This window comes from Salvelinus sp. IW2-2015, linkage group LG1 (genome assembly GCF_002910315.2).
Source record: "Salvelinus sp. IW2-2015 linkage group LG1, ASM291031v2, whole genome shotgun sequence".
In the NCBI taxonomy this organism is placed as follows: Eukaryota; Metazoa; Chordata; class Actinopteri; order Salmoniformes; family Salmonidae; genus Salvelinus; species Salvelinus sp. IW2-2015.
The window spans coordinates 55,117,384-55,145,104 of NC_036838.1; the positions used below are offsets into that span (position 1 = coordinate 55,117,384).

Sequence of the window (27,721 nt, forward strand, 5' to 3'; positions counted from 1 at the left end):
TAGCTTTTCATCTAAGTGTTCAATACCAGGTGGTGGCCACCCTCACCATACCACTTGATCTTATGTAACCTCAGTATGTATTTTTTTTTACACCATTTGCTTTGGTGTTGTGTTGCTTATGTTGTTATTCAAGAGACTGCTATCTCAGCCTGGAGAACTCTCAAGGCATAAAGCCATAAAACCTAAAACATGTCACCCTCTAGAGGGCAGTATACACTAGATATCCTGAAAGAGTTGTCCATGTCTCACAGTTTTCTTTTCAGTGAACATTGAAGGCCAGGGGTTGTTGGAGACTAACTCATGTGAGCATTTTTCTTCCTTCATTTACACAAAACACAAACCTGTCCTCAGCTACAGGAAATCTGAAATGGGGTTCGGGAAAGGCAATGCAGCCCAATAACAGTTGGGAAAAAATGTTTCTGTTCTTGGAGGAGCATGATAGAAAGTTGTCAGTCACCGCTGTCACATGCCATCTCCATTCTATCAAAAACTTTAACATGCATCTGCACACAATGTGTGGGTGTGCCTCTAACTCTTGCACCAATTTGACTCTATTGTCAATGTTCAAAACGAGCTTGGTTCACACAGTCGGTTACATAGGTGCCGTGACCCAGTCTGTGAGGAGGAAGTCAAAGGAGGGTCAAACTAACAGAGATGGTTTGATAATAAGGTTGACATATTTGCTTAAATGCTTTTTGCCGAGTTTACTGATTGGGTTTGCCAGGGACTGTCATGGGCCAAGGGGCCATGTTGATGATTAAAAAAAAGATCAGTTTTTGTTCTTTATATGGCACATCCACTGCTACCACAAACGGAACACGCGCAACATTTCACATTTTCATTATAAGAAAACCGAGAAATAGTTAGGAATGATGTCTCCTGCGCACGGGGGCCGGACCGGGGATATCAGAGACGCAAAAGGAAGCGAGACATCCCACTTTCTCATTTATTGTTTCAATGGAAGTCAATGACCCAAGTAAACGTTGGTTTCTATGGAAGAGACACCCCTTTAAGTAGACAGGAACTGACACATTTTTTCCTATGGTAAATGGCCTGAGTGAGCCATCTTCATTTATCCAACGTCTTTGGATATACACAGACTGGCGGAGTGGAGCGAGAAACGGTGAGAGTAAAAAGGCTTACTTTATTTGGCCGTCAAAAAGCCACCCGCGTAACAAAATGTCGGCGCAACAATTTTATGTAAGTTAGAAATAAAAACATGACACATTGTCAGTGAATATGCTGCATTTAGCTACTGAGATGAGGAYTTTAAACACCCACTAGAAGCTGTATGCAGTGCACTCCCATTTTAGTCAAGGCCAGGCGGAAGGGCAGGTAGCTAAGTCAGTAGCTAGCTAACTATAGGGTTGTGGAAAACATATGTTACTAGATAAGATGGCTAACAAACGTGGAATGTATTTAAAATATAACTTTATCCAAAGATGTGTACTATAGTTTATATTTTGTATTGTGTACAGAGGCACATGAATGCACGGAGCTACAGTTAGCTACGTTAACTCGTGAAGCGTCGACCAATCATCAGTCGCTAACAGTTTGCTAACTATTAGCGTACTAGCAAGCTATTAAGCTAGTTAGGTAACATTAGCTGGCATTTGTATTTTTAATTTTTTTTTAGACCTACTTGAAGGCTACGACACAAGTGTACTTTCTAGTTACCGTATGTGTATCTAACGTTCGTTATGTATTAATTTGAGTTAATCAAGTTTATTCTAAATAGTTAGCTACCGGTAGTTTGACTTGCGTCAACTGTTCGCTAGCTAGAGAAATTACCTTGTTAGGTGTTGATTGTTAGTCTGTAGTACTTGACTTGTTAGTTAGCTGTTTGTCCGCTCATGGGATGTTAACTGACCACGGTGCAAGAGGCCAGATCATAGCATCATAACAATTTTGTTTAGGTTGACATGTGGATGTCTGTTGGTTCTCCTGTTGTAGCCAAGATACTCGCTGTTGTAAAACAGCTAGGAGGGTGTCACTGGCAGGGATTACAAATGAATGGGTTGCTGCACTGTCCCTTTGGAAAACTATTTCTAGAGCGCATTATTTCAACATCTCTAAATGGTTAAACTAGGGAGAAATGTGTCATTATTGAACAAATCTGTACGTTTACTTGATTTACTATCATGTTAAATAAAGATGAATTAGATATTAGAAAATAATTAAATGTATAGTATATGCTACTTTCCATGATGTGGGCAGTATGTTTAACTACATTACGCAAACTGGCGTTTTGACCACATCGAATTGGGGGGAATCACATATCCCTTTTACCTCAGATTGGTGATGTTAGAATAACAATTTATAGTGAACACAATGACACAATATAAATAGTTTAAAACAGATCAATATATTTGGTTTTGTACTGTTGATTTTGTCAAACGGGTTGGGGGTCGCAGATCTTAGAACTCAGCTATTATTTTCTTTCTCACGGCACTGATCATTTGGGGCTGTCTCTCTAAAAGTCGCTGGCCACACACCAGTACACTGATTTGACAATCAAACTATCGCTTAAATAGCAGCCATTGTGATTCGTTTTAGTTAACAGGAAAAATATTTCTTCCCCTTTCCATGATGGCAGACTCCTGAAATCAACACCCACCATTCCAAAATATAGATATAAGCTTTCTACAAGTCCTCATCTAACCAATCATATATAGGTTATTGTGGCCTTTCAATAGTGTTAGTTTAACCCTTTAGACCCCAATATAATTCTAGGTTGCTGCTGTTGAATACCGAGAATGTAAGATAATAGAGAGAGAGGAGCAACAAATAGGATACAATTGTAATCAGGAACATCTCACGCTCTCTTCCTTCCTTTCTTTTTCTCAACCATACACATACTTTCCTCCTAATAAGGGGTTTCATGATACTGTTACACGCCTCCCATTACACACACACACACACACACACACACACACACTCCTCCAATCAACTCTTGCTTTCTTGCCCTGACAGACTAACTACAGAGTTAGGCAATGTTAGCTGATTAGTTACGACGCTGGGACAGTTTCCAAATTAATTGCATTGGTAGAAACAGGACAAAACAAGCAACTTGTTTGATGGCTATGTAAACAAATATCTAATTCATCATACTGCGCGGGCATCTACTACCCTAACACGACAGCTAAGCTGTCAAGTAATATCAAAACAAGCCAATGTATAAGCTATGAATATATCCACCCAGCAAACATGACAAACCATAACCTAAGCCCAACAGATAAACACAAATTACTTTAGCCTTCATTTCGGTGGCTGGTTAGCTAGTTGTCTTTGTGGCTAGCTAGTGAAAGTGACAGCTGAGGCAGCCCAAATMTAACTCTACACACAACTTTTCTTGCCTGACAGACTAGCTATGAATATGAATTACATTGGTAGAAACAAGACAAAACGACCAACTAGTTAGCTGACTATATACATCTAATCACTGCAACTATTTCCATGAGACAGAGGGCAATCATTTGAGCTCCACCGCTGACGCGCTAGCCTGTACTAATTAATTTATAGAGAGGCTGTCGACTGCCGCTATGAGGTCTGAAGGTTTAGCGCTACAGCCCCAAATGTTTACCCTGTTCAGCATGATATCAATGGAAGTGATTAACATAAAACGTTTTCCATTACACTTACTGCGTTGGTGACCATTTGAATAAAAATGCTGTCTTATACAAATGGTCCTCTAACCAGTGATGAACACATTAATCCCGGCCTCCTAGCTTTGGGCCTGTAACCGAAAGGTTGCTGGATCAAATCCCTGAGCCGACATGGTAAAATTCTGTCGTTCTGGCCCTGAGCAAGTCAGTTAACCCACTGATCCCCGGGAGCCGTGGATGTCAATTAAGGCATCCACACCGCTCTCATTCAGAGGGTTTGGGTTAAATAAGGAAGACACATTTCAGTTGAATACATTCAGTTGTACAACTGACTACGTATCCCCCTTTCCCTGCATTTTTTTTGAGCTGTGTTTATTTATTTTTTACCCCCTTTTTCTCCCCAGTTGCGATCTTGTCTCATCGCTGCAACTCCTGTACGGACTCGGGAGAGGCGAAGGTCGAGTGGCGCGCGTCCCCTGAAACATGACCCGCCAAACCGCACTTCTTAACACCCGCCCGCTTAACCCGGAAGCCAGCCGCACCAATGTGTCGGAGTAAACAACGTTCAACTGACGAATTCAGCCTGCAGGCGCCCGGCCCGTCGCAAGGAGTCGTTAGCACATGATGAGCCAAGTAAAGCCCACCGCTAACCCGGACGACCCTGGGCCAATTGTGCGCAGCCCTATGGGACTCCCGGTCACGGCCGGTTGTGACACAGCCTGGGATCGATCCTGGGTCTGTAGTGACGCCTCAAGCACTGCGATGCAATTCCTTAGAACGCTGCTCCACTTGGGAGGCCAGAGCTGTGATAGTTTTAACAGGACATGCAACCTCATCTCCCCCTCTCAAACAATTGATTTCAACTTGGCAATCGATGAGTGAATGACAAAACAGTGTTGCATTTCTCTCTCTGTTTTGAGGATCCCTGTATCTAAATGTAGCTGACTGTGTTCTGCAGGTTGTCCTCTAACCGGTAATGTACAAATATCTCCATTTTCCATGTGGTTTTTGAGTTGTGGTAGTTTCAACTGGCAGTTTCACTCAGTCAGTGATTACATCAGCAGTTTGCTTAGACCCTATCTGACTCAACTCACGACGGTTACTACCAACAGTTGTTGCAGCTTTGGTTTAAATTCAATTAATGACTTGCCCAGAGTTTAGAGTGGAGGTTGCCCTCAGCCTCATCATCAACACTAAAACCTCTAGGCCTGCCGTGAGCCCAGAAGATAGTCACCACATTAGAATGTAGCCGAGACGACAGAGAAGGACATCTGGGCTAACGCTTCAGACAAATGTTTCAATGTTCATTTATGCTAATCCTGTTTTTCACAGGATTACCATGGGACTCTTCTCTTGTCAAAAACAAAGGGCCAGTATGGAATTGTGCAAATAAAAACTAGCTCATAATAGGATAGATTCTCTGCTCATCTAACCTTGTGATTTTGTCTCTCTGGCTGATGCTGACTGTGTGGGGTATTTTTCTGTAATTTCCTGACATCTTAGTAGGGGGATTTCAGGGTGGAGTTGTTTGAATGAGTAATAATAGAAGACGTGACCTTATCGTGGCAATTTGAATAATATCAGTTTGTGTAGATTTTGGCCATTCTTTAGCACCATTAATTCCTGAACCACAAGTGGTTGACCATAATTCTTCTGACTCCAACCGTATTCAGTGCTAGCTTTGCAAGCAGAGGGTAAGAGGGGCGTGTAATGAACAGATACTTGCTATGTAAGTGCAAAGTGGTGCCTCAAATTATAGGAATGTGGTTTCTACTGGTCTGGAGAGATAGAGGAACCTGCCAGTCAGTGTGGTGCTGAGTCAGTGTCAGGCGCAGTGACAGCTTCACTATCATTGTCACTGGATTACCAGCAACATCATAGGAAATCCACCCCACTCCAAATAGCCTGCTGAAGTCTAGGCTAAATGTCAGAGTACCTATCTACTACTACAGTGTGGCTATTAACGAAATTTGAATTCTGTCCACCAATAATCTGTATACTGTTTTGACTCATTTGTGACATGGCTAAGTCATTGTCTCTGTCTGTGCAACTCGTCTTCCCAGTTTAAGCCTTACATGGAGACATACCTCTGTCCATAGATTGAGTTATATGTTGGTGATGTCATGGTTTCAGCATGTTTGTGGTGCGTGGCTCACTCATTATTTCTTCGTTACTTTGAGGGGAAAGACTGTTTAGCAGTGGAGGCTGCTGAGGGGTGCCACCAATTAAGGTGCCAATTAAGGTGCCACCTTAGGCTATTTGTTTTGTGATGAGAGAAATATTGAGGATGAGTAGAGCGGGAGGGAGAGAGAGATTGAGGTTGTTAAATAGATGTCCTTACATGGCCTGCAGTGCACGTGTGTGCAGTTGAGGGACTTCAGTAGGTCGTCCCAGTATGAATGCTGGGAGTGCAGTCAGGAATCATCAGTACTGGAGCAGACTTTCTTATGATTATCTATGCATAGTGACTTTACCCCTACCTACATGTACATATTACCTCGATTAACCTTTACCCCCACACATTGACTCTGTACCAGTACCCCCAGTATATATATATATTACTGTAATTTATTTAGTAAATTTTCTTAACTGCATTGTTGGTTAAGGGCATGTAAGCAGTTCACGTTAAGGTCTACTACACCTGTTGTATTCGGCGCATGTGAGGAATTACATTTTATTAGATTTGGTCACATCTATTTGAAAGTAGGCGTAGTTGTAGTTGACAGTTTTTCACCATCATTTGAACTGAAGAGTTTATTACGCTACCAGTGACTTTAAATCCACATCTTCAGCATGCCTCAGGGATAATAATCCTAATAGCTAAGTCTCTGTCCTCTGCTTTTAAAAAGATTACAGTTTTCGCATGGCTCATGAGGACTACGATGTGTGGAACAGAAACTCCACTGACGGGTAGACTGTTTCTTCTCAGAAGTGCGTAGGTGTGTGTGTGCGCTTTTGCTTGCTCTCGCCCCTCCCCCCCCAAAAAACGTACCTCCTGTATGGTGAGGAGGATTAGTCTCTCCTTAAATGATTGATTGGTCTCATATCCAATGAGACTGTCTGGTGTCGGGAGCTGAAGGTCAAGGAGCTTCCTTCCCCTCAGTGTTTAGCCCTAGAGGGCTTGTGCTGTCAAAAGAAGGACACGAGGAGCATCCCAGATGGGCGGTGTTGTGGTTCTACATTGACAATAAATAAGTATACATTTATTATTATCATCTTGTGCGCACACAAGGCCCAACTAAAACTTTACTTTCGCTTTTAACCCAACCCCTCTGAATTGGAGAGGTGCAGGGACTGTCACGTTGGATGCCCAGGGAGCTGCTGTTGTGAGCGGTCAACTGCCTTGCTAAAGGACAGAACTAAAGATTTTTCACCTTGTCGGCTCGGGATTCGAACTAGCAACCTTTCAGTTACTGGCCCAACGCTCTAACCGCAAGGCTATCTGCCAACAGATTTTGCCAGCTAGCCTCTTCGCTTTACTTTAGCAGAAAGATAGGCCTGCATATAGACCCAGTTGTCAAGCCCATGTGACGTACGGCAATGGATTTCAGTTACTGTATTCATAAACTGAATCTTACAGGGTGTGCTGCCTGCATGCATAACGGCCAGATGGTTGTGTCATAGGAGCAGGCGGCCTAAAATCCAAGCCTCTCCATTCACACCCACAGCTGGTTTGTGTTAGCTAAAGGGTGGGGTCATCTGGGGTCATACTCCTCACCACCTCTGCCCTGGAGCTCCACTAATGGGGGTTCCCATTGTTATGTTGCTACTTGTCCCAACCATGCTAAATTCGGGAATTACTACGATCTTACTGGGAGAACTCTGTTTTACAATACTTTTCTGTCTCTTTCTCTTGTCTGTGCAGACTGTTGGGCTGTCCCGTGAAGAGATCTCGCCATGCGTGAATACAAGCTAGTGGTGCTAGGCTCGGGAGGCGTGGGCAAGTCCGCTCTGGTGAGTATTTTACTCTGGCCCCGACCACTCTGTTCCTGCTACTGTTGCTGCGATACGACGATACCAGATTTTCCTTGGTAAAAAAGAAAGCATAAAGCAGACTAAACTCTCTGGTCCTTTGAAAACCCACTGTGTGCTATAGCTAAACAGATGTGAGTCTGGGTGACAGCATAAAGCTGTCTGCTTAGTGCTCAGTCCAGCTGTCCGTCTTTTATCTGTGTACCAACTAGCTCCCGAGTGGCGCAGAGGTCCAAGGCACTGCATCTCAGTGCAAGAGGCGTCACTACAGTCCTTGGTTCGAATCCAGGCTGTACCACATCCGGCCGTGATTGGGAGTCCCATAGGGCGGCGCACAATTGGCCCAGCGTCGTCCGGGTTTGGCCGGGGTCAGGCCGTCATTGTAAACAAGAATTTGTTCTTCACTGACTTGCCTGGTTAAATAAAGGGTTAAATAAATAAATAAAAGCACAAGCCAGGGTAATTCAACTCTAGGCCTGAAGGTCCACAGCATCATGATTGTATATTCCTGCGTTAATGATGGGTTGTGATTTGTTGATCTGACTTGTTGTGGCCCGTGTCCTCTCTTACAGACAGTCCAGTTTGTGCAGGGAATCTTTGTGGAAAAGTACGACCCAACAATAGAAGACTCCTACAGAAAGGTATGTGTCCCGTAAGGGAGGAAGGGCCAGGAATAAGCTGATTGCTAGCAGCTGGTCTGTGCGTCAAAAACATGTTGTGTTGTGCTTTCTCTTCCTCTGTACCTCCTCTAATGTTGTGTTTTCTCTTCCTCTGTACCTCCTCTAATATTCTGTTTTCTTCTCCTCTGTACCTCCTCTAATGTTGTGTTTTCTTCTCCTCTGTACCTCCTCTAATGTTGTGTTTTCTCTTCCTCTGTACCTTACCTTCTAATATTCTGTTTTTCTGTCTCCCTCTGTACCTCCTCTAATATATCTGTTTCTTCTCCTCTGTACCTTCCTCTAATATTCGTGTTTTCTTCTCCTCTGTACCTCCTCTAATATTGGTCTGTTTTCTCCTCTCTCTGTACCTCTCTCTAATATTCTGTTTCTTCTTCCTCTGTACCTCCTCTAATATTCTGTTTTCTTCTCCTCTGTACTCCTCTAATATTCTGTTTTCTCTCCTCTGTACCTCCTCTAATATTCTGTTTTCTCCTTCCTCTGTACCCTCTAATATTCTGTTTTCTCTTCCTCTGTACCTCCTCTAATATTCTGTTTTCTCTTCCTCTGTACCTCCTCTAATGTCTGTGTTTTCTTCTCCTCTGTACCTCCTCTAATATTCTGTTTTCTCCTCTCTGTCCTCCTTCTAATATTCTGTTTCTCTTCCTCTGTACCTCCTCTAATCTTCTGTTTATCTTCCTCTGTACCTCCTCTAATGTTGTGTTTTCTTCTCCTCTGTCTACCTCTAAATGTTGTTTTTTCTCCTCTGTACCTCCTAATATGTGTTTTTCTCTTCTCTGTACCTCTAATATTGTTATTTCTTTCTCCTCGACCTCCTCTAATATTGTATTTTCTTCTACTCTGCCAGCAAAGTGGAGGTGATGGACAGCAGTGCATGCTTGAAATCCTCGACACAGCCGGCACAGTAAGTGAATGTTTCTCAGTCTGTTTTTATTAATAATTTCTCAGAACTACCAAGACTAGATAAAATGATCAGCAGCTGCTAAATTAATTTATAGAAAGGGATCACTTATGGTGAAATGAAGAGGCTTTGAGAGAAGGATAGAGACGTGTTGAACTATAATGACAGAGCGGAGCTTTATGGTGTGTCTGTCCGTCCTAGGAGCAGTTCACTGCCATGAGAGATCTGTACATGAAGAACGGTCAGGGCTTTGCCCTGGTGTACTCCATCACAGCACAGTCCACGTTCAACGACCTGCAGGACCTGAGGGAACAGATCCTGAGAGTCAGGACACCGAAGATGTGAGTATCTTCAGGAGATGATGTAGCATATCACCCAGTGTCCCCTTTGTTTATAACTAGGACCAGCTTTATTCCTAATCAGGTTACATGATCAGTTAAAACTCCTGTCGCTAGTTAAAACCAACCAGTATAGTTGCCACAGCACGATATAACATTTTCCATAAACTAGTCTTTGCGGTGTAATCACAACTGAGCTCATACAGCAAGAATGAGAAAAGGAAATATAATACAATTATTATTGCAACCCCTCCACATTAACCACAGTCCCATGTCTTGGTATTCCTTGTGTTTGGAGTGACACAGTGAGAGAACTGGCCTCACAGATTACTCTCAGGAGGAGGATGCCCTTTTTTGGTGATCTGTAGAATCCCTTTCCTCTCTAGCTCTCCTTCTTTCTCTCTCTTTCCTGTTCCCCCTCTCTCTCTCTCTCGCTCTCTTTCTCTTTCTCCTCTCTCTCTCTCTGGGGCGGGACTAAACTTTCTTTGTGTGCCAATAGGGCCCCTGGACTTGTTGTGATTGACCTTTTCATCGCCTTTTGCTCTTTGTTCCCAACTGGCTTGCTGTTCCGTGGGGTCTGGCCCGAGGCTTTGTTTCCCCCCTGGCTTGCTGTTCCGTGTGGTCTGGCCGAGGCTTTGTTCCCCCCTGGCTTGCTGTTCCGTGGGGTCTGGCCCGAGGCTTTGTTTCCCCCTGGCTTGCTGTTCCGTGGGGTCTGGCCCGAGGCTTTGTTTCCCCCCTGCTTGCTGTTTCGTGGGTCTGGCCCGAGGCTTTGTTCCCCCTGGCTTGCTGTTCCGTGGGGTCTGTCCCGAGGCTTGTTCCCCCCCATACGTTGCTGTTCCGTGGGGTCTGGCCCGAGGCTTTTTCCCCAACTGGCTTGCTGTTCCGTGTGGTCTGGCCCGAGGCTTGTTCCCAACTGGCTTGCTGTTCCGTGTGGTCTGTCCCGAGGCTTTGTTCCCAACTGGCTTGCTGTTCCGTGGGGTCTGGCCCGAGGCTTTGTTCCCCCCTGGCTTGCTGTTCCGTGTGGGTCTGGCCCGAGGCTTTGTTCCCCCCTGGCTTGCTGTTCGTGGGGTCTGTCCCGAGGCTTTGTTCCCAACTGCGGCTTGCTGTTCCGTGGGGTCTGTCCCGAGGCTTTGTTCCCAACTGGCTTGCTTTTCCGTGGGGTCTGGGCCGAGGCTTTGTTTCCCCCCCTGGCTTGCTGTTCCGTGTGGTCTGGTCCGAGGCTTTGTTCCCAACTGGCTTGCTGTTCTGTGTGGTCTGGCCCGAGGCTTTGTTCCCAACTGGCTTGCTGTTCTGTGTGGTCTGGCCCGAGGCTTTGTTCCCAACTGGCTTGCTGTTCCGTGTGGTCTGGCCTTGGGGGTGTGGTTCGATGTGGCAGTTACTGATGTTTGTCCCCCATGAGACCATAGGAACAAAGCCAGTATCACTTCCTCAAACTAGTCAGAATGAATCCAACATAACTAAGGAATTTGTAATAAATTGACGTTTTTGACAAGGTTTTGTGCGCACAAATTTACATCTACCTAAGGTGTTTAGTGCAATATTTATCAAGTAAAAAAACAAATTCCAATCTGCTGGGCAGGGCCCGGTTTCTCTAAAACGTCTTAAGACTAAGTTCATCGCTAGAATCTCTGAGGTCGTTTTGGGAAACAGCATTATTAAAGAGCCACTGAACACGCCGATTGGCACATCTGTTTTTCTGTTGCTCATTAGGAACAAAATGATTTCAGTCTTGGTGTGTTTGCTGATCGATTCCCATTTGGATTGTCCTCCATATGACACTGTAGACGCGGAAGCCTAATTCACTTCCTCAAAATCCCCAGAATGAATCTAAGAATACTCAAGAAATCTGTAATTATGACAAGGAAGTTTACTGTTTCAGTTGTGCAATTTCATATCTAACTGAGGTGTTTGGTGCTGTGTTTCTCAAGTAAAAAAATGGCCGACATGTTGTCTTATGTAAACAGTCGGAGCTGCTGAGCAGGTCTGTCTCACTGTCTATGCTACTGAATTGAGAGCTCTCACAGCAGCTGTTCACCCCATGTTAGTGGACAAATGGACATCGTCAAATCAAAACCCAACCTTCATTTACACGTTGTGACGCATGGATGTTCAAAACTCCGTTTTAGATGAGTCTGGCTTCATGACCAATTGTCCTATTTACATTTTGTAGTCAACATTTACACAAATAGCTGTTTCTGACTTGTATCGATGCCACATAGGGATTTGTGTTTTTTAAAGGCAGTCGCTCTTTAACGTTGCACTTGAAAACGCTCGTAATCTAACACCTGCTTCAGACCACTCGTAGAACAGCTAAGTTCTACGAGACGCATGTGGCAGGGTCTACTGGAAATGACGGACTACAAAAAGAAATCCAACCACGTCACGGACACCGACGTCACGCTTCCAGACAAACAAAACACCTTCTTTGCACGCTTTGAGGATAATACTGTGCCACTGTCGTGGCCCGCTAACAAGGATCCCCCCCCCCCCCCCCTCCTTCTCCATGGCTGACATGAGTAAAACATTTTAAACGTGTTAACACTCGCAAGGCTGCTGGCCCAGACGGCATCCCTAGCCGTGTCCTCAAAGACGACCTGACGCAATTGCCATCACACTGCCCTATCCCATCTGGACAAGAGGAATACCTATGTAAGAATGCTGTTCATTGTCTACAGCTCAGCATTCAACACCATAGTACCCTCCAAGCTCATCATCAAGCTGGAGGCCCTGGGCCTCAACCCTGCCCTGTGCATTTGGGTCCTGGACTTCCTGACGGGACGCTCCCAGGTGGTGAAGGTAGGAAACATCTTCACTTCGCTGACCCTCAACACTGGGGCCCCACAAGGGTGCACGCTCAGCCCCCTCCTGTACTCCTTGTTCACCTATGACTGCGTGGCCATGCACGCCTCCAACTCAATCATCAAGTTTGTAGACGACACAACAGTGGTAGGCTTGATTACCAACAACGACGAGACAGCCGACAGGGAGGAGGTGAGGGCATTTGGAGTGTGGTGTCAGAAAATAACCTCTCACTCAACGTCAACAAAACAAAGGAGATGATCGTGGACTTCAGGAAACAGCAGAAGGAGCACCCCCCTATCCACATCGAAGGGACAGCAGTGGAGAAAGTGGAAAGTTTTAAGTTCCTCGTTTACACATCACAGACAAACTAAAATGGTCCACTAACACAGACAGTGTGGTGAAAAAGCACCTCTTCAATCTCAGGAGGCTGAAGAAATGTTGCTTGTCACCCAAAACCCTGACAAACATTTACAGATGCACAATCGAGAGCATCCTGTCGGGCTGTATCACAGCCTGGTAGGGCAACTGCAGCGCCCTCAACCGCAAGGCTCTCCAGAGGGTGGTGCGGTCTGCACAACGCATCACCAGGGGCAAACTACCTGCCCTCCATGACACCTACAGCACCTGATGTCACAGGAAGGCCAAAAAGATCATCAAGGACATCAACCACCCGAGCCACTGCCTGTTCACACCGCTACCATCCAGAAGGCGAGGTCAGTACAGGTGCATAAAAGCTGGGACAGAGACAGAAGCTGTTTTTCAATCTCAAGGCCATCAGACTGCTAAACAGCAATCACTAACTCAGAGAGGCTGCTGCCTACATTGAGCCAATCACTGGCCACTTTAATAAATTGATAACTAGTCACTTTATACAATGCTCTCTAAATAATGCCTCTTTAATAATGTTTACATAACTTACATTACTCATATCACATGTACAGTTGAAGTCGGAAGTTTGTGAAAAACTCAGTTCCTGACATTTAATCCTAGTAAAAATTCGCTGTCTTAGGTCAGTTAGATCACCACTTTATTTTAAGAATGTGAAATGTCAGAATAATAGTAGAGAGAATGATTTATTTCAGCTTTTATTTCTTTCATCAAGTTCCCAGTGGGTCAGAAGTTTACATACACTCAATTAGTATTTGGTAGCATTGCCTTTAAATTGTTTAACTTGGGGCAAACGTTTCGGGTAGCCTTCCACAAGTTTCACACAATAAGCTGGGTGAATTTTGGCCCATTCCTCCTGACAGTGCTGGTGTAACTGAGTCAGGTTTGTAAGCCCTTGCTAGCACTCGCTTTTTCAGTTCTGCCCACACATTTTCTATAGGATTGAGGTCAGGGCTTTGTGATGGCCACTCCAATACCTTGACTTTGTTGTCCTTAAGCCATTTTGCCACAACTTTGGAAGTATGCTTGGGGTCATTGTCCATTTGGTAGACCCATTTGCGACCGAGCTTTAACTTCCTGACTGATGTTTTGAGCTGTTGCTTCCTACCTCATGATGCCATCTATTTTGTGAAGTGCACCAGTCCTTCCTGCAGCAAATCACCCCCACAACATGATGCTGCCAACCCCGTGCTTCACGGTTGGGATGGTGTTCTTCGGCTTGCAAGCCTCCCCATTTTTCCTCCAAAGATAACAATGGTCATTATGGCCAAACAGTTCTATTTTTGTTTCATTAGACCAGAGGACATTTCTCCAAAAAGTACAATCTTTGTCCCCATGTGCAGTTGCAAACTGTAGTCTGGCTTTTTTTATGGTGGATTTGGAGCAGTGACTTCTTCCTTGCTGAGCGGCCTTTCAGGTTATGTCGATATAGGATTCGTTTTACTGTGGATATATATACTTTTGTACCATTTTCCTCCATCTTCACAAGGTCCTTTGCTGCTCTTCTGGGATTGATTTGCACTTTTCTCACCAAAGTACGTTCATCTCTAGGAGACAGAATGCGTCTCCTTCCTGAGCGATATGACGGCTGCGTGGTCCCATGGTGTCTATACTTGCGTACTAATGTTTGTACAGATGAACGTGGTACCTTCAGGCGTTTGGAAATTGCTCCCAAGGATGAACCAGACTTGTGGAGGTCTACAATTGTTTTTCTGAGGTCTTGGCTGATTTTCTTTTGATTTTCCCATGATGTCAAGCAAAGAGGCATTGGGTCTGAAGGTAGGCCTTGAAATACATCCACAGGTACCCCCCCCCTCCCCCCACAATTGACTCAAATGATGTCAATTAGCCTATCAGAAGCTTCTAAAGCCATGGCGTAATTTTCCAAGCTGTTTAACGGCACAGTCAACTTAGTGTATGTAAACTTCTGACCCACTGGAAGTGTAATACAGTGAAATAATCTGTCTGTAAATAATTGTTGGAAAAGTTACTTGTGTCATGCACAAAGTYGATGTCCTAACCAACTTGCCTAAACTATAGTTTGTTAACAAGAAATTTGTGTACTGGTTGAAAAACGAGTTTCAATGACTCCAACCTAAGTATGTAAACTTCCGACTGTAACTACTGTATTTTATACCATCTGTTGCACCTTGCCTATGCCGCTCGGCCATCGCTCATCCATATACTTACATATTCTCATTCACCCTTTTAGATGTGTGTGTATTAGATAGTTGTTGGGGAATTGTTAGATTTAATGTTAGATATTACTGCACTGTCGGAACTAGAAGCACAAGCATTTCGCTACACTCGCATTAACATCTGCTAACCATGTGACCAATACAATTTGATTTGAGAAGTGTCATTAGATGCTTTGTTTTTGCCCTCCTGCATCACTTTATACACAGGAGATCTCTGCTAAACATGGAATCATTGTTTATCCATCTCTATAACTTCAGAACGAAGTTGACTATTGGACAGTCTGAGATGTGGCTCTTTCTTTGCAACTCTGCCTAGAAGGCCAGCATCCCGGAGTCTCCTCTTCACTGTTGATGTTGAGACAGCATTGTACAGGATCTTCAGTTTCTTGGCAATTTCTCGCATGGAATAGCCTTCATTTCTCAGAACAAGAATAGACTGTGTTTCAGAAGAAAGGTCTTTGTTTCTGGACATTTTGAGCTCGTAATCTAACCCACAAATGCTGATGCTCCAGATACTCAACTAGTCTAAAGGAGGCCAGTTATATTGCTTCTTTAATTAGCACAACAGTTTTCAACTGTGCTAACATAATTGCAAAAATGTTTTCTAATGATCAATTAGCCTTTTTAAAATGATGAACTTGGATTAGCTAACACAACATGCCATTGGTACACAGGAGTGATGGTTGCTGAAAGTGGGCCTGATAATGAGCCGTTTCTAGCTACAATAGTCATTTACAACATTAACAATGTCTACACTGTATTTTTGGTCAATTTGATGTCATTTTAATATACAAATTTGATTCTTTCAAAAACAAGAATCTGTAAGTGACCCCAAACCTTTGAACGGTATTGTAGGTATTCACAACTGAGTCACTCAATACTTTGTAGAAGCACTTTGCATTTTGACAGTGATTACAGCTGTTTTTCTGGGTAAGTCTCTAAGACTTTTCCACGCCTGGATTTTGCAGCATTTGCCCATTATTCTTTTGAAAATTCTTAAAGTTCTGTCAAATTTGTTGTTGATCATTGCCAGACAAATACAGCAAGACCTGAAAATAGTTAAGTCAAAACTGTAACTCGGCCTCTCAGGAACATTCACTGTCTTTTTGGTAAGCAATTCGTGTAGATTTGGCCTTGTGTTGCAAGTTATTGTCCTGCTGAAAGGTGAATTAATCTGCGTCTGATGAAAAGCAAATGGAACCATGTTTTGCTCTAGAATTTTGCCTGTGCTTAGCAGCATTCGGTTTTATTTTTTATCCTGAAAAACTCCCCAGTCATTAATGATTACAAGCATACACATAACGTGATGCAGCCACCACTTTGCTTCAAAACATAGAYCGTGGTACTCAGTAATGTGTTATATTGGATTTGCCCCAAACAACACTTTGTATTCTGGACAAAAAGTGAATTGCTTAGCCACATTTTTAGCAGTATTACTTTAGTGCCTTGTTGCAAACTGGATGTGTGTTTTGGAATATTTTGTACAGGCTTCCTGCTTTTCAATCTGTCAATTAGGTTAGTATTTTGGAGTAACTACAATTTTGATCCCTCTTCAGTTTTCTCCTATCACAGTCATTAAACTCTAACTGTTTTAAAGTCACCTGTGCGGTTTCCTTCCTCTCCGGCAACTGACTTAGGGAGGACACCTGTATCTTTGTAGTGACTGGGTGTATTGATACACCATCCAAAGTTTAATTAATAACTTCACCATGCTCAAAGGGATATTCAATGTCTGCTTTTTTTATTTACCCATCTATCAATAGGTGCCATTCTTTGTGGTTGAATCTGTATTTGAAATTCACTGCTCGACTGAGGGACCTTACAGATGTGTGGAGTAGAAGAGAAGGTAGTCATTTAAAAAATAATGTTAAACACTATTGCACACAGTGAGTCCATATAACTTATTATGTTACTTGTTAAGCACATTTCTACTCCTGAACTTATTTAGGCGTGCCATAATAAAGGGGTTGACTACTTATTTACTCAAGACATTTCAGCTTTTAATTTTTTATTAATTTGTAAAAATTGAAAAACATTGTTCCGTGTTGACATTAATGAGTATTGTGTGTAGTTCCAGTGACAAAAACATCTCTAATACATTTTTAAATTCCGTCTGTAACAAAACAAAATGTGGAAAAAGTCAAGGGGTGTGAATACTTTCTTAAGGCACTGTATACAAAGATGCTTCAAATGAAACCCGATACGACAGCATTAAAATATGAATAGTTTACAGTATGCTATAGGCCCATTTTATTCTAATTGAAATACATTTCATGTTCAATAAATTCTATTTCGCTACTGTCTAATTTGTCATGATGTGTGCAATGACGTGCCAAATCGGTGATGTCTTGCATTTTTGTTGGGTAAGCTTTAGAATAAGCTGCCTCAATATTTGCAGCCATATTGTTGTTAATATATCCATCGTCAGTATTGTGAAATAATTCTTAAGGTAAGATTTGAATTGAGAAAGCTGATCTGAGAGAAGTGCTTTCTTTTCCCCCTGATCCTATCAGTATCGACACGTGCTCCAACAACGCACTTAGCGACAGTTCTCTCTGTGAGCTTTTGGGAAAAGCACGTTACATCTTCGGCCGTTGTAGGAAAGATGCATCGTTAAAACCTTTGCAAGCCTAAATTCCATCGGAAAAATGGGTCCAAGTCTGTTTCACTGTCTGTGTGTTCTGTGGCAGTATTGGATAGAGTTGTGTATCRTGTGTTAGTGGGAAAGTGAGCATTTTTTAAATCAAAACCCAACCCTCAAGTAATTCTCTGAGTCCAGTACTGCTCCATGTGCTTGWTGAGAATGCCACACACCATTTACTACCACAGGGTTGGAGAATGTGGAGACACTGAGGGCTCATGGTCTAGCCAGACTCGATTARAGACACTTTGTCCACAGAGAAGACAAAAGCTACAAAACAGAGAACACAGCAACGCTCTGAAATAGGTGCTTAGATGTCCCACTATAATAAGCTTTGAGGGGTCTTGGTAGGATTTGTTAAAGGCTAAATGTGATACAATGTAACCATACGATTTATCAAAATGCAATTGCAAGTGTTTTAATCAGTAGATAATTGACCAGTGCAAACCTGGCCACTACAATGAACCTGGACACCACAGGCCATTTCCTAACATTTAAACCAGTCTCATAAGGTGGTGAATGATGTGATTGGACCAGTGAAGGCTCTTCTCTCATTTGTATTTCCTTTGGTCACAAAACTTACTTATGCAAGAGATCTTGTGACTCCTGCTGTCTAAGCCCTCGTCTGTTCAGCTGGAGTAGTAGGCTAATGCCTGACTTGTGATTTCTCCATGTGTGAGTCTTGGACACGGGCAGCTTAACGTGCCTGTCTCCATGCTGCTGACTGGGGACATTCTACAGCTACATTCCTCCCTCTGGCATTTGCTAGCCTGGAAATGCGTACCTTCGGTTCCACTCGGACTCTAGGGAAACCATCGCTCAACAGCCCAGTCTGAGAGTTTGTTTGGATTTGAAACTTCAGCACTACCTCTATGGGGCTGGTCCAAACATCTGCTTCCTGTGGTCTGGCCTACAGCCCTGTGAGAGAGGGCACTTTATACCACCCTGAGTAGGGTGAAGCTGCCCCCAAATTCTGTTCTTGCATTCCTGCAACAACTGCTCCTCTAATGCTTAAAGTTAGGATCTGGGAAGGGAGAACCTAGACCTATGCTTATATATATATATATATATATATATATATATATATATATATATATATATATATATATATATATATATATATATATATATATATATATATATTTGTCTAGAGCTGCTCTTTCTAGTAGAGGTGTGAAGGTCTAAATGAAATTGGGATTCTTAATGTTAAGAAAAACCCCTAACCAATTATAATGATATTTTTTACGTAGATGCAGAAAGTAAACAGTGGGTCAGTTTCCGAAACAACTAAGAGTGTTAAAGTACGAGGCTCAACTTCTCCACTGTTTTGGTGCCCTGGCTACCACGCTGTGAACAGCATGAAGCGAACACGTGCACGTGCGCAGATACTGGGTGACAGCCAAGTGTTGCATCTCCCTCATCTCAGTATCCTAGACTGTTCATTGATGACAGCCCCAGACATTCCAAGCCAAGGAATTGCGAGGTACAGCCTTTGATTGCTGATAGAAAGGCCTAGTGCACGGTTCTGTCTGCCTGCCTGCCTGGTGGCCGAACTGCCTATATTGTCCCCCTCTCTGTTCCTCGCAAGTTCGCTATGAAAGATGCAAGTGTTTAGTTGCCGTACTTCAAAGAACATAATCAGTCTCATCCATTCCAAAAATACTGAATATTAGGAGTCATCTTGACACACACATGGGAGTCGACACCGGGAGTCGACGTGCAAGGAGTCGAGGAATCCATTATTTTGGAATTGACTCTCCACTACTACATCATCGTCCATTAGCAGTTGGAAAAATGTCAGAGAAAGGCAAGCGACAGCAGTATAGTCCTGTATGGCAACACTTTGAGAAGTTAAATGAGAAGGAAATGGCAACTTTGCGAGGTGACTGAGGTACAGTAGTGGTAGTACAGGTGCAATGCTTAGCCATCTGAACGAGATGCACCGTGAGACCCAAACCGTTATACACACACACACACAGCCTGCCATGGTATCATTCTCTGCAGCAGCTGGAGCATGGAATTAAATGTAAACACAGAGAAGCAGGCAGGAAGCTGATTTCTATCCTGCGGGGTTGTCATAGTTTCCGCTTTTACCTACCTCCCTAGACAGCCAGAACAAACGGTCAGGATGTGTCTGAAAGAGACTCTCTCACAGACACACACATCCATGTGTTTTTCATCTGGTCCCAGTGAAATGCTTCAGTAACATTTTGATGTTATCCCCTGTTCTCTTCTCTCTCTGTGTCTCTGTCTCATCCCTGTTCTCTCCTCTCCCAGGTGCCTATGATCCTGGTGGGTAATAAGTGTGATCTGGAGGATGAGCGGGTGGTGGGCAAGGAGCAGGGTCAGAACCTGGCCAGACAGTGGAACCACTGTGCCTTTTTAGAGTCCTCCGCAAAGTCAAAGATCAACGTCCTCGACGTGAGTACTTATAATCAAACTGCGGACCAATGATTCAAATGATGATGCTAAAGGACTGGATTTATACGGCTAAATTGGGCTTTTTAATGTGTCAAAGCACTAAACAATGGTATTGCCCTGCAGATCTTCTACGACTTGGTCAGACAGATAAATAGTAAAACGCCTGTGGAAAAGAAGAAGGCGAAAAAGAAATCAAACTGTGTCCTGCTCTAAAGGTCCCCTCCACCCTGCAGCAGCTCTGAGCCAGGTGGGTAGGTAACTAATACGCTCCTCTAATACCCTGACGGGTACACCTCCGGCCTTGCTGCTCGGCCTCCGGCCTTACTAGAAGGAGCACAAACCCCTTATCAACTCACAATAAATCAAATCAAATCAAATTTTATTAGTCACATACACATGGTTAGCAGATGTTAATGCGAGTGTAGCGAAATGCTTGTGCTTCTAGTTCCGACAATGCAGTAATAACCAACAAGTAATCTAACCTAACAATTCCACAACTACAATACGGACACACAATTTGGGATTTGTTTGATCAGTAGTTTATACACGCTTTATTATTGATTTGAATGGCTGCTACTACAACTCTGGCAGTACATTGTCTTGTCATTGATGGAGTTGATATGGCCTGAGAGCATTCATGGAGAGTTGACTGCTCCCTGTCATTAGAGCTGGAAGGAAACGGCTACATCTGCTGGTAGCCTGGTGTGACTGTGTCCACATGACTGTACATACTCATGTCCATATTGCTCAGTCTTTATCCAGTTTGTAGGGTAGTCGTCAAAGCAGAAAGGTCTGGGACTATGCTACAGTAACTGTAGACTGTGTTTCATCTGTTCAGTCCCACAGTGAGGGGTCCCAGCCAGTCCAGCAGCCCCCAGGCAGTGTCTGTCCCCTCTGTCCTCGGCCGGCCACGCCGCCAAGAGCACTGTACTGGCACTAACGGGATTACAGACCCACTGTTCAGACTACAGGAGCTGCCAGGCTGGGGTAGAACAGCAGAGCTGGGAGGGCGGTGTCAGGCCCCGTAGCTCTCAGGCTGGTCTGAAAACAACCCCTACAGTTATCCATACCTACCCGTAGGTGTTTAAGTCTGAAGGAATTGGAGTGAGCAATATGGTAATGTCTCTGATGGGCTTGGGGAACATCTGCCATATTTCCTGTTCCTCTCTGGTCCCTTCAGTTCTGAACGCTTAGGGCAGTTGTCTCCATGTCCCTCTACTCACTAACACCTAGCCCAGCTTCTTTACCAAGCTTGCCTTGCCTCCACGCCTAATGGACTATATAGCCTCGTTATTGTTATTTCTTTTTTTTATTTAGCAAATTTTTCATACTTTTTAACTCTGCATTGTTGGGAAAGGGCAGGTGACTAAGCATTTCACTGTAAAGTCTACACCTGTTGTGTTCGGCGCATGTAAAACTAGATTTGAATGAAAAGCAGGAATATGCACTGCACCAACTGGCCAGGAGAGGGCAGCACTTCAAATCAAATCACATTTTATTGGTCACACACTCTTAGCTGATTTTATTGCGGGTGTAGTGAAATGCTTGTGTTCCTAGCTTCAACAGTACTGTAGTATCTAACAATTCACAACAATACACACAAATCTAAAAGTAAAAGAATGGAATTAAGAAGTATATAAATATTAGGACGAGCAATGTCGGAGTGGCATTGACTAAAATACAGTAGAATAGAATAAAGTATATACATATGAAATGAGTAAAGCAGTATTTAAACATTATTAAAGTGACTAGTGTTCCATTATTAAGGTGACCAGTGATTCCATGTCTATGTATATAGGGCAGATAAATATCACTTGCTAGGTGATATAGTATAGGACATTTCCTTGAATGAAATCGAAAGTTTTATGTACTCCATTAATCCTCTCTCCACCTATAGAATGCTGTAATGAAGAACTGTTGCCCAGATTGGACCCGTGCCAGCATTCTGACAGCCCCGCCTCCCCCATCAGCCATAAACAGTGACGACACAAATAGCCGCCTGCTGATTCYCTAGTATCAAGATATCAAGGCAGGATACAAGGAGAGAGAAGACTGGTGTCTATCTCACTCAGACTTCTCTGATCTGACATCAGTGAGCCCTGAAGGACAATCTTCATTTCCCACATGTTGAACCACCATAAACTCTCTGAAAGTCTCTGAAATGTCAATGGTCTGGCCAACCGAGAGCCCCCTCCTTTTTTGAGAGTTTAAAAACGATTACCAACGAAGGGGAAAAAAGACTTCAGTATTTTACATCTTTGCAATATATCGTATTTGAAGACATGGAAGTTGACTTTAGTTGTATGAGTATAAATATCTGCAGACAGCATGATCACATCTGGTATTAAGTGTAGTAAGAACTTTCAAGTGGAAGTAGCAACTTTTTATAGCCATACACCCATTTCCCCGTGCCAGTCGTGTCAATGGTGGACCATATGTATTTTGGTTTCGCTTAACTCCATGGACTTTCTCTTCTGCAAATATCTCTGTGACTTAATTTTATACTCAGTCACTGGGATTTCATAGTTCCCGTAATATATTCTAATGCCATTTTTTGCATAATAATGCTTGAGAAAAGGTATTTTATAGAAGAAATATGGGGGGGAAGGATTAATTTCTGTCTCTTGAAGCTGAAATATATACTAAACCAACTTTAATAATGCTTCTTGTGTTTTTGTCAAATGATGTTCCAGCTTTTATGGATTATTAAATTTAGTACATTTTAATTATTTTGGTCATTGTATTTTGTGGATTTAACACATCTGACTTAATAATCATACAGTGTCATGTAAAACCAGCTCTATGATAATCATGGGGTTAAATCYGATGTGTACAAACTAAGTGGAATGTTGTTCCACCACCAACGATCAGCAAACAGTTGCACAGTGGCATTTCAATACAAAGCTATATGTCACTTAATTGCTCCCCCAATCCTGTGTCTGCAACAACCACCAGGGGGTACTGTGTGGGTGTAAAAGGGTTTCTCCATATTGGCCTATAAGTGCCTTCAGAAAAGTATTCACATCCCTTGACTTTTTCCACATTTAGTGTTACAGCCTGAATTTAAAATGGATTACATTTGAGATTTTTTTTGTCACTGGGATTGTTTTTTGAAATGTTTATAAATTATTTAAAAATGAAAAGTTGAATTGTCTTGAGTCAGTAAGTATTCATCCCTTTTGTTATGGGAAGCCTAAACATTTGCTTYACAAGTCACAAATTGCATGGACACGCTGTGTGCAATAATAGTGTTTAAAAGTGACTTTTTTCAACTTCATATTCATCTTCAGCACCAGCCCAACATCATGTGAAAATGGTGTGTTTCTATGTTTGTAGTAAAAAAGGAGAGAGAAGTGTTTTTTCCAATGACATTGTCAAACAATTAGTTGGCATAATTGGTTGAAATCATAAGATTCACACCGATGTCATTGGAAACATCTTCCTCTTGTTTTTACTACAAAAAATTGAAACGCACCATTTGCACATTTGCACCATTTGCTCGTCGACCATCTCATTCCAAATTCATGAGCATTAATATGGAGTTGGTCCCCCTTTTGCTGCTATAACAGCCTCCACTCTTCTGGGAAGGCTTTCCAGTTGATGTTGCAACATTGCTGCAGGGACTTGCTTCCATCCAGCCACGAGCATTAGTGTGGTCGGACACTGATGTTGGGAGATCAGGCCTGGCTCGCAGTCGGCGTTCTAATTCATCCCAAAGGTGTTTGATGGGGTTGAGGTCAGGGCTCTGTGCATGCAGTCAACTTCTTCCACACTTCTCGACAAACCCTTTCTGTATGGACCTCGCTTTGTGCACGGGGGCGTTGTCATGCTGAAACAGGAAAGTGCCTTCCCCAAACTGTTGCCACAAAGTTGGAAGCACAGAATCATCTAGAATGTCATTGTATGCTGTAGCTTTAAGATTTCCCTTCACTGGAACTAAGGGGCCTAGACCATTATTCCTCCTCCACCAAACTTTACACTTGCCACTATGCATTGGGGCAGGTGGCGTTCTCCTGGGATCTGCCAAACCCAGATTTGTGTGTTGGACTGCCAGYTGGTGAAGCTGGATTCATCACTCCAGTGAATGCATTTCCACTGCTCCAGAGTCCAATGGTGGTGAGCTTTACACTACTCCAGCCGACGCTTGGCATTGCACATGGTGATCTTAGGATTGTGTGCGGCTGCTCGGCCATGGAACCCCTTTTCATGAAGCTCCTGACAAACAGTTATTGTACTGACGTTGCTTTCACAAGCAATTTGGAACTCGGTAGTGAGTGTTGCACCCGAGGACAGACTATTTTTATGCACTTCGGCACTTAGCGTTACCTTTCTGTGAGCTTGAGTGGCCTACCACTTTGTGGCTGAGCCGTTGTTGCTCRTAGAGCTCTCCACTTCACAATAACAGCACTTCTAGTTGACCAGGGTAGAAATTTGACTAACTGACTTGTTGGAAAGGTGGCATCCTATGACGATGCCACGTTGAAAGTCACTGAGGTCTTCAGTACGGACCATTCTACTGCCAATGTTTGTGTATGGAGATTGCATGGCTGTGTACTCGATTTTTTTATACATCTGTTGTCTGAAATAGCCAAATCCACTCATTTGAAGGGGTGTCCACATACTTTTGACCATGTTGGGGTGGTGCTGAAGGTATTTATGTAGAACCATTTTAGAAAATGTCCATTTAGCATAATATTTTATGAATACCTCATCTTTGTACCCCACACATACAATTATCTGTAAGGTCCGTCATTTGAGGAGTGAATTTATTGTCCAGATTCAATCTCAAAGTCCAGGGAGGTTTTCCAGTGCCTCACAAAGAAGGGCACCTATTGGTAAATGGGTTAAAAAAAAAAAGCAGACATTAAATATCCCTTTTAGCGTGAAGTTATTCATTACGCTTTGGATGGGTTTGGCCGGGGTAGGCTGTCATTGTAAATAAGAATTTGTTCTTAACTGACTAGTTAAATAAAGGGGGAAAAAATGGTGTATCAATACACCCAGTCACTACAAAGTTACAGGTGTCCTTCCTGACTCAGTTGCTGGAGAGGAAGGAAACCGCTCCGGGATTTCACCATGAGATCATGGGGACTTTAAAGCAGAAACATATTTTAATAGGTGTGATAGGAGAAACATTGTAGTTACTCTACAATACTAACCTAATTGAGTGAAAAGAATGAAGCCTGTAGACAATATAAATATTCCAAAACATGAATCCTGTTTGCAACAAAGCACTAAAATAATACTGCAAAAAATGTGCAAAGCAATTAACTTTTTGGCCTGAAAAGAAAGTGTTATGTTTGGGGCAAATCCAATACAACACATTACTGAGTACAGATTAACACTGGTAACTGGGATCTGGGACTGTCTCTGGACCACTCTTAATATTTACTGAATAAGTTCAATGACAAGACTAGGGAAATTACATTTCCCCACAATGTTGCGCTAATGCAATTTCACAAAATACACAAAATGTGCAGCAGCAGATTGGCAAAAAACAAAATAGCACATTATCCAAACAGGAAGCCTTTAGCCTAGCGTATTTAGTTCACACAAAATCGCCATAAATTCAAAGCACACGCATAATTGAGACTGCCGGACTGCACACGACCCGAAGCAGTTTAGTTTTCATCAGAACTGAACATTTTTATCCTGGTCCGACCTAAGCCCGGTGAGCTGAAGCCGGAGCCCAGACCTTGTACGACATCACAGAAATGAAATGAGCCCGAACCCGAAAAAATAGCCAGGTTTTTAGAAAACACTAGGCTATATTGATTTAAAGTGGTGTTGAGAACGACACGGCGGAGGCGGGCGGCAGGAGACGAGGAAACAGCCATTGGGCCTAGAAAAACCTCAGAGAGAAGAAAACTCACCTTAGTTATGATCAACTGAATTATGAAAATACTGGAATAAAGTAGGCTACTGCAATTGAAGGCCTATAGCAAATTCTTACTTATACTGAAACTCCCAAAGTTATATCCAATTGTTATACTAATTTACAGTGGCGACCCGTCATTCCGGGCAGGTGGGACAGAGACCCACCTGTTTTGAGCCCCACATTCTTTCTTTTTTTGGCGTGTTATTTTGCCATTAATACGGGTCACATATCAGTTTGCAAACAATGTAAACAAATCAGTTAAAAAAATATATATATATCATTGAGTTAATAAAGCCGCATACAAACATGGTCTCTTTTTTGTTTTCTTGAGTAAGGGAGCTCCAAAATGCAGGTGTTTAGCTCAGTGCTTTCTGTGGTGGTGGGGAAAGCCAGCAGAAAATATGGAGCATTGCGCCGTGATTGGCTCAGTGTTCTGTCACTCATGGGGACACTACGTCACCACCAAGTCTAAGGGTAGCCCCTTGGGTGCTGCCATATAGTTAAATTAGATGTGCCCATCTAAGGCTCAAGGTCATTGGCCACAGATAAAATGACATCAAATCACATATCTACAGTAGCTTTGATTGAACTGATCATGTCAACATTATACCTTCAAAATCTTAGCTAGCAGTCATCATCATGAATCAAGTCGACAATCTACTGACAAATCCTTTTTAATCCTTGTCATATGGAGAAATAATGAAGAGAAATGATAGATTAAACGCATCGGTGCTCATCGGCCATTGGACATTAACATTACGCAACAAGTTGGAAATCGCAAATTCAACAACGAGTGGTTTGGAAGGAATCAGTGGCTAACTGTGATTTCAAGACAACTGAGAATTGTCAATCGGGAACGTGGGCCTCTTTCTAGAGCTACTACATGAAGATCACTGATGTCATCATGATTCTACCCCCCCACAGCCCATGTGGCCTCACCCTAATAAATTAGTCTATTTTCACCTCTTAATTCCGCCTACTGTTCTGACTTGGTGGTGCACATGTAGCCTATAACCTGTTTTTGAGGAATGTAATAATCGAATATTGTAAGAGCTTTCATTGTCTGCTTATATGTCCCCTTTATTTATCTTACGGTTCTGACTTGGTGTACAGGGAGAACACTGTAAGAACGGCCCATGTTCTGAATTCTGACGCTGTACATTTCAAAAGTGCTGAACAAGTAGTTATATTGACTATGTCTGTCTTTGCTCGCTCATTGTCTTAATAGAAATTACGGATTGCCTCTTATCCAACGTCGTCCCCTCATGCCATAGTTTGTACATCTCAATTGTCAGTAGAAACCACATTTGTTTCAGAAAGTCATCCATATCAGCTATGTTTTTTTTTTAAAGCAGTAAATGAGGCTGAATGAACTGTTTCGCTGCCAGACAAGGCTCTGCTGATAGCCAGGTGTAGCGGTGGTAAGGTGTTGGGACAGCTTTATGTAGGCCCTAACAGTTTGTGGGCACCGTTTGTCACCGTTATAGTGCAATTAATGTATTGTTTAGTGTTGTGCAGTGGCTTTGCAGGCATGCATCCCACATTATTATTTTTTMGCCCCACCGAGATTTAAATGCTAAAATCGCCACTGCTCATTGAAAGCAATAGTTGTGTATGGTCACCTGGATTATCATTTCAGCACGGTTTTGTGACAAGCGTGGGGGACTCTCCGTTTGGATATCTGGTAACAGTTAGCAGGGGAAATGTTAGTTCAAATGATCATCTTTATTCTATTTTGCTCATGTATTATTTGATCTGAACATTTTGTTAGGATGTTATACAACTCTACTTAGTCTTCAATCGTGTAGTAGCCTAAAGCCTGTGAGTTGTTTTTTTAGGCCTAATCAATCAATGTTTCACTGAATCTCTGTACATATACACTGAACAAAATATAAACAGAA

At 42.9% G+C, this 27,721-nt stretch overlaps 1 protein-coding gene across 1 annotated transcript; it reads left to right on the top strand.

Annotated features, from left to right (window-relative positions):
- Window positions 1–946: 946 nt before the first annotated feature.
- Window positions 947–22,668, top strand: LOC111970370 (ras-related protein Rap-1b-like). The gene is made up of 9 exons (XM_070447590.1): window positions 947–1,123; window positions 7,471–7,559; window positions 8,150–8,218; window positions 9,102–9,158; window positions 9,357–9,496; window positions 9,792–9,798; window positions 19,799–19,942; window positions 20,066–20,189; window positions 21,840–22,668. Exons 2-8 carry the CDS (start codon window positions 7,503–7,505, stop codon window positions 20,153–20,155), a joined length of 564 nt encoding a protein of 187 aa, XP_070303691.1. The 5' UTR covers window positions 947–1,123; window positions 7,471–7,502; the 3' UTR covers window positions 20,156–20,189; window positions 21,840–22,668.
- Window positions 22,669–27,721: the final 5,053 nt, after the last annotated feature.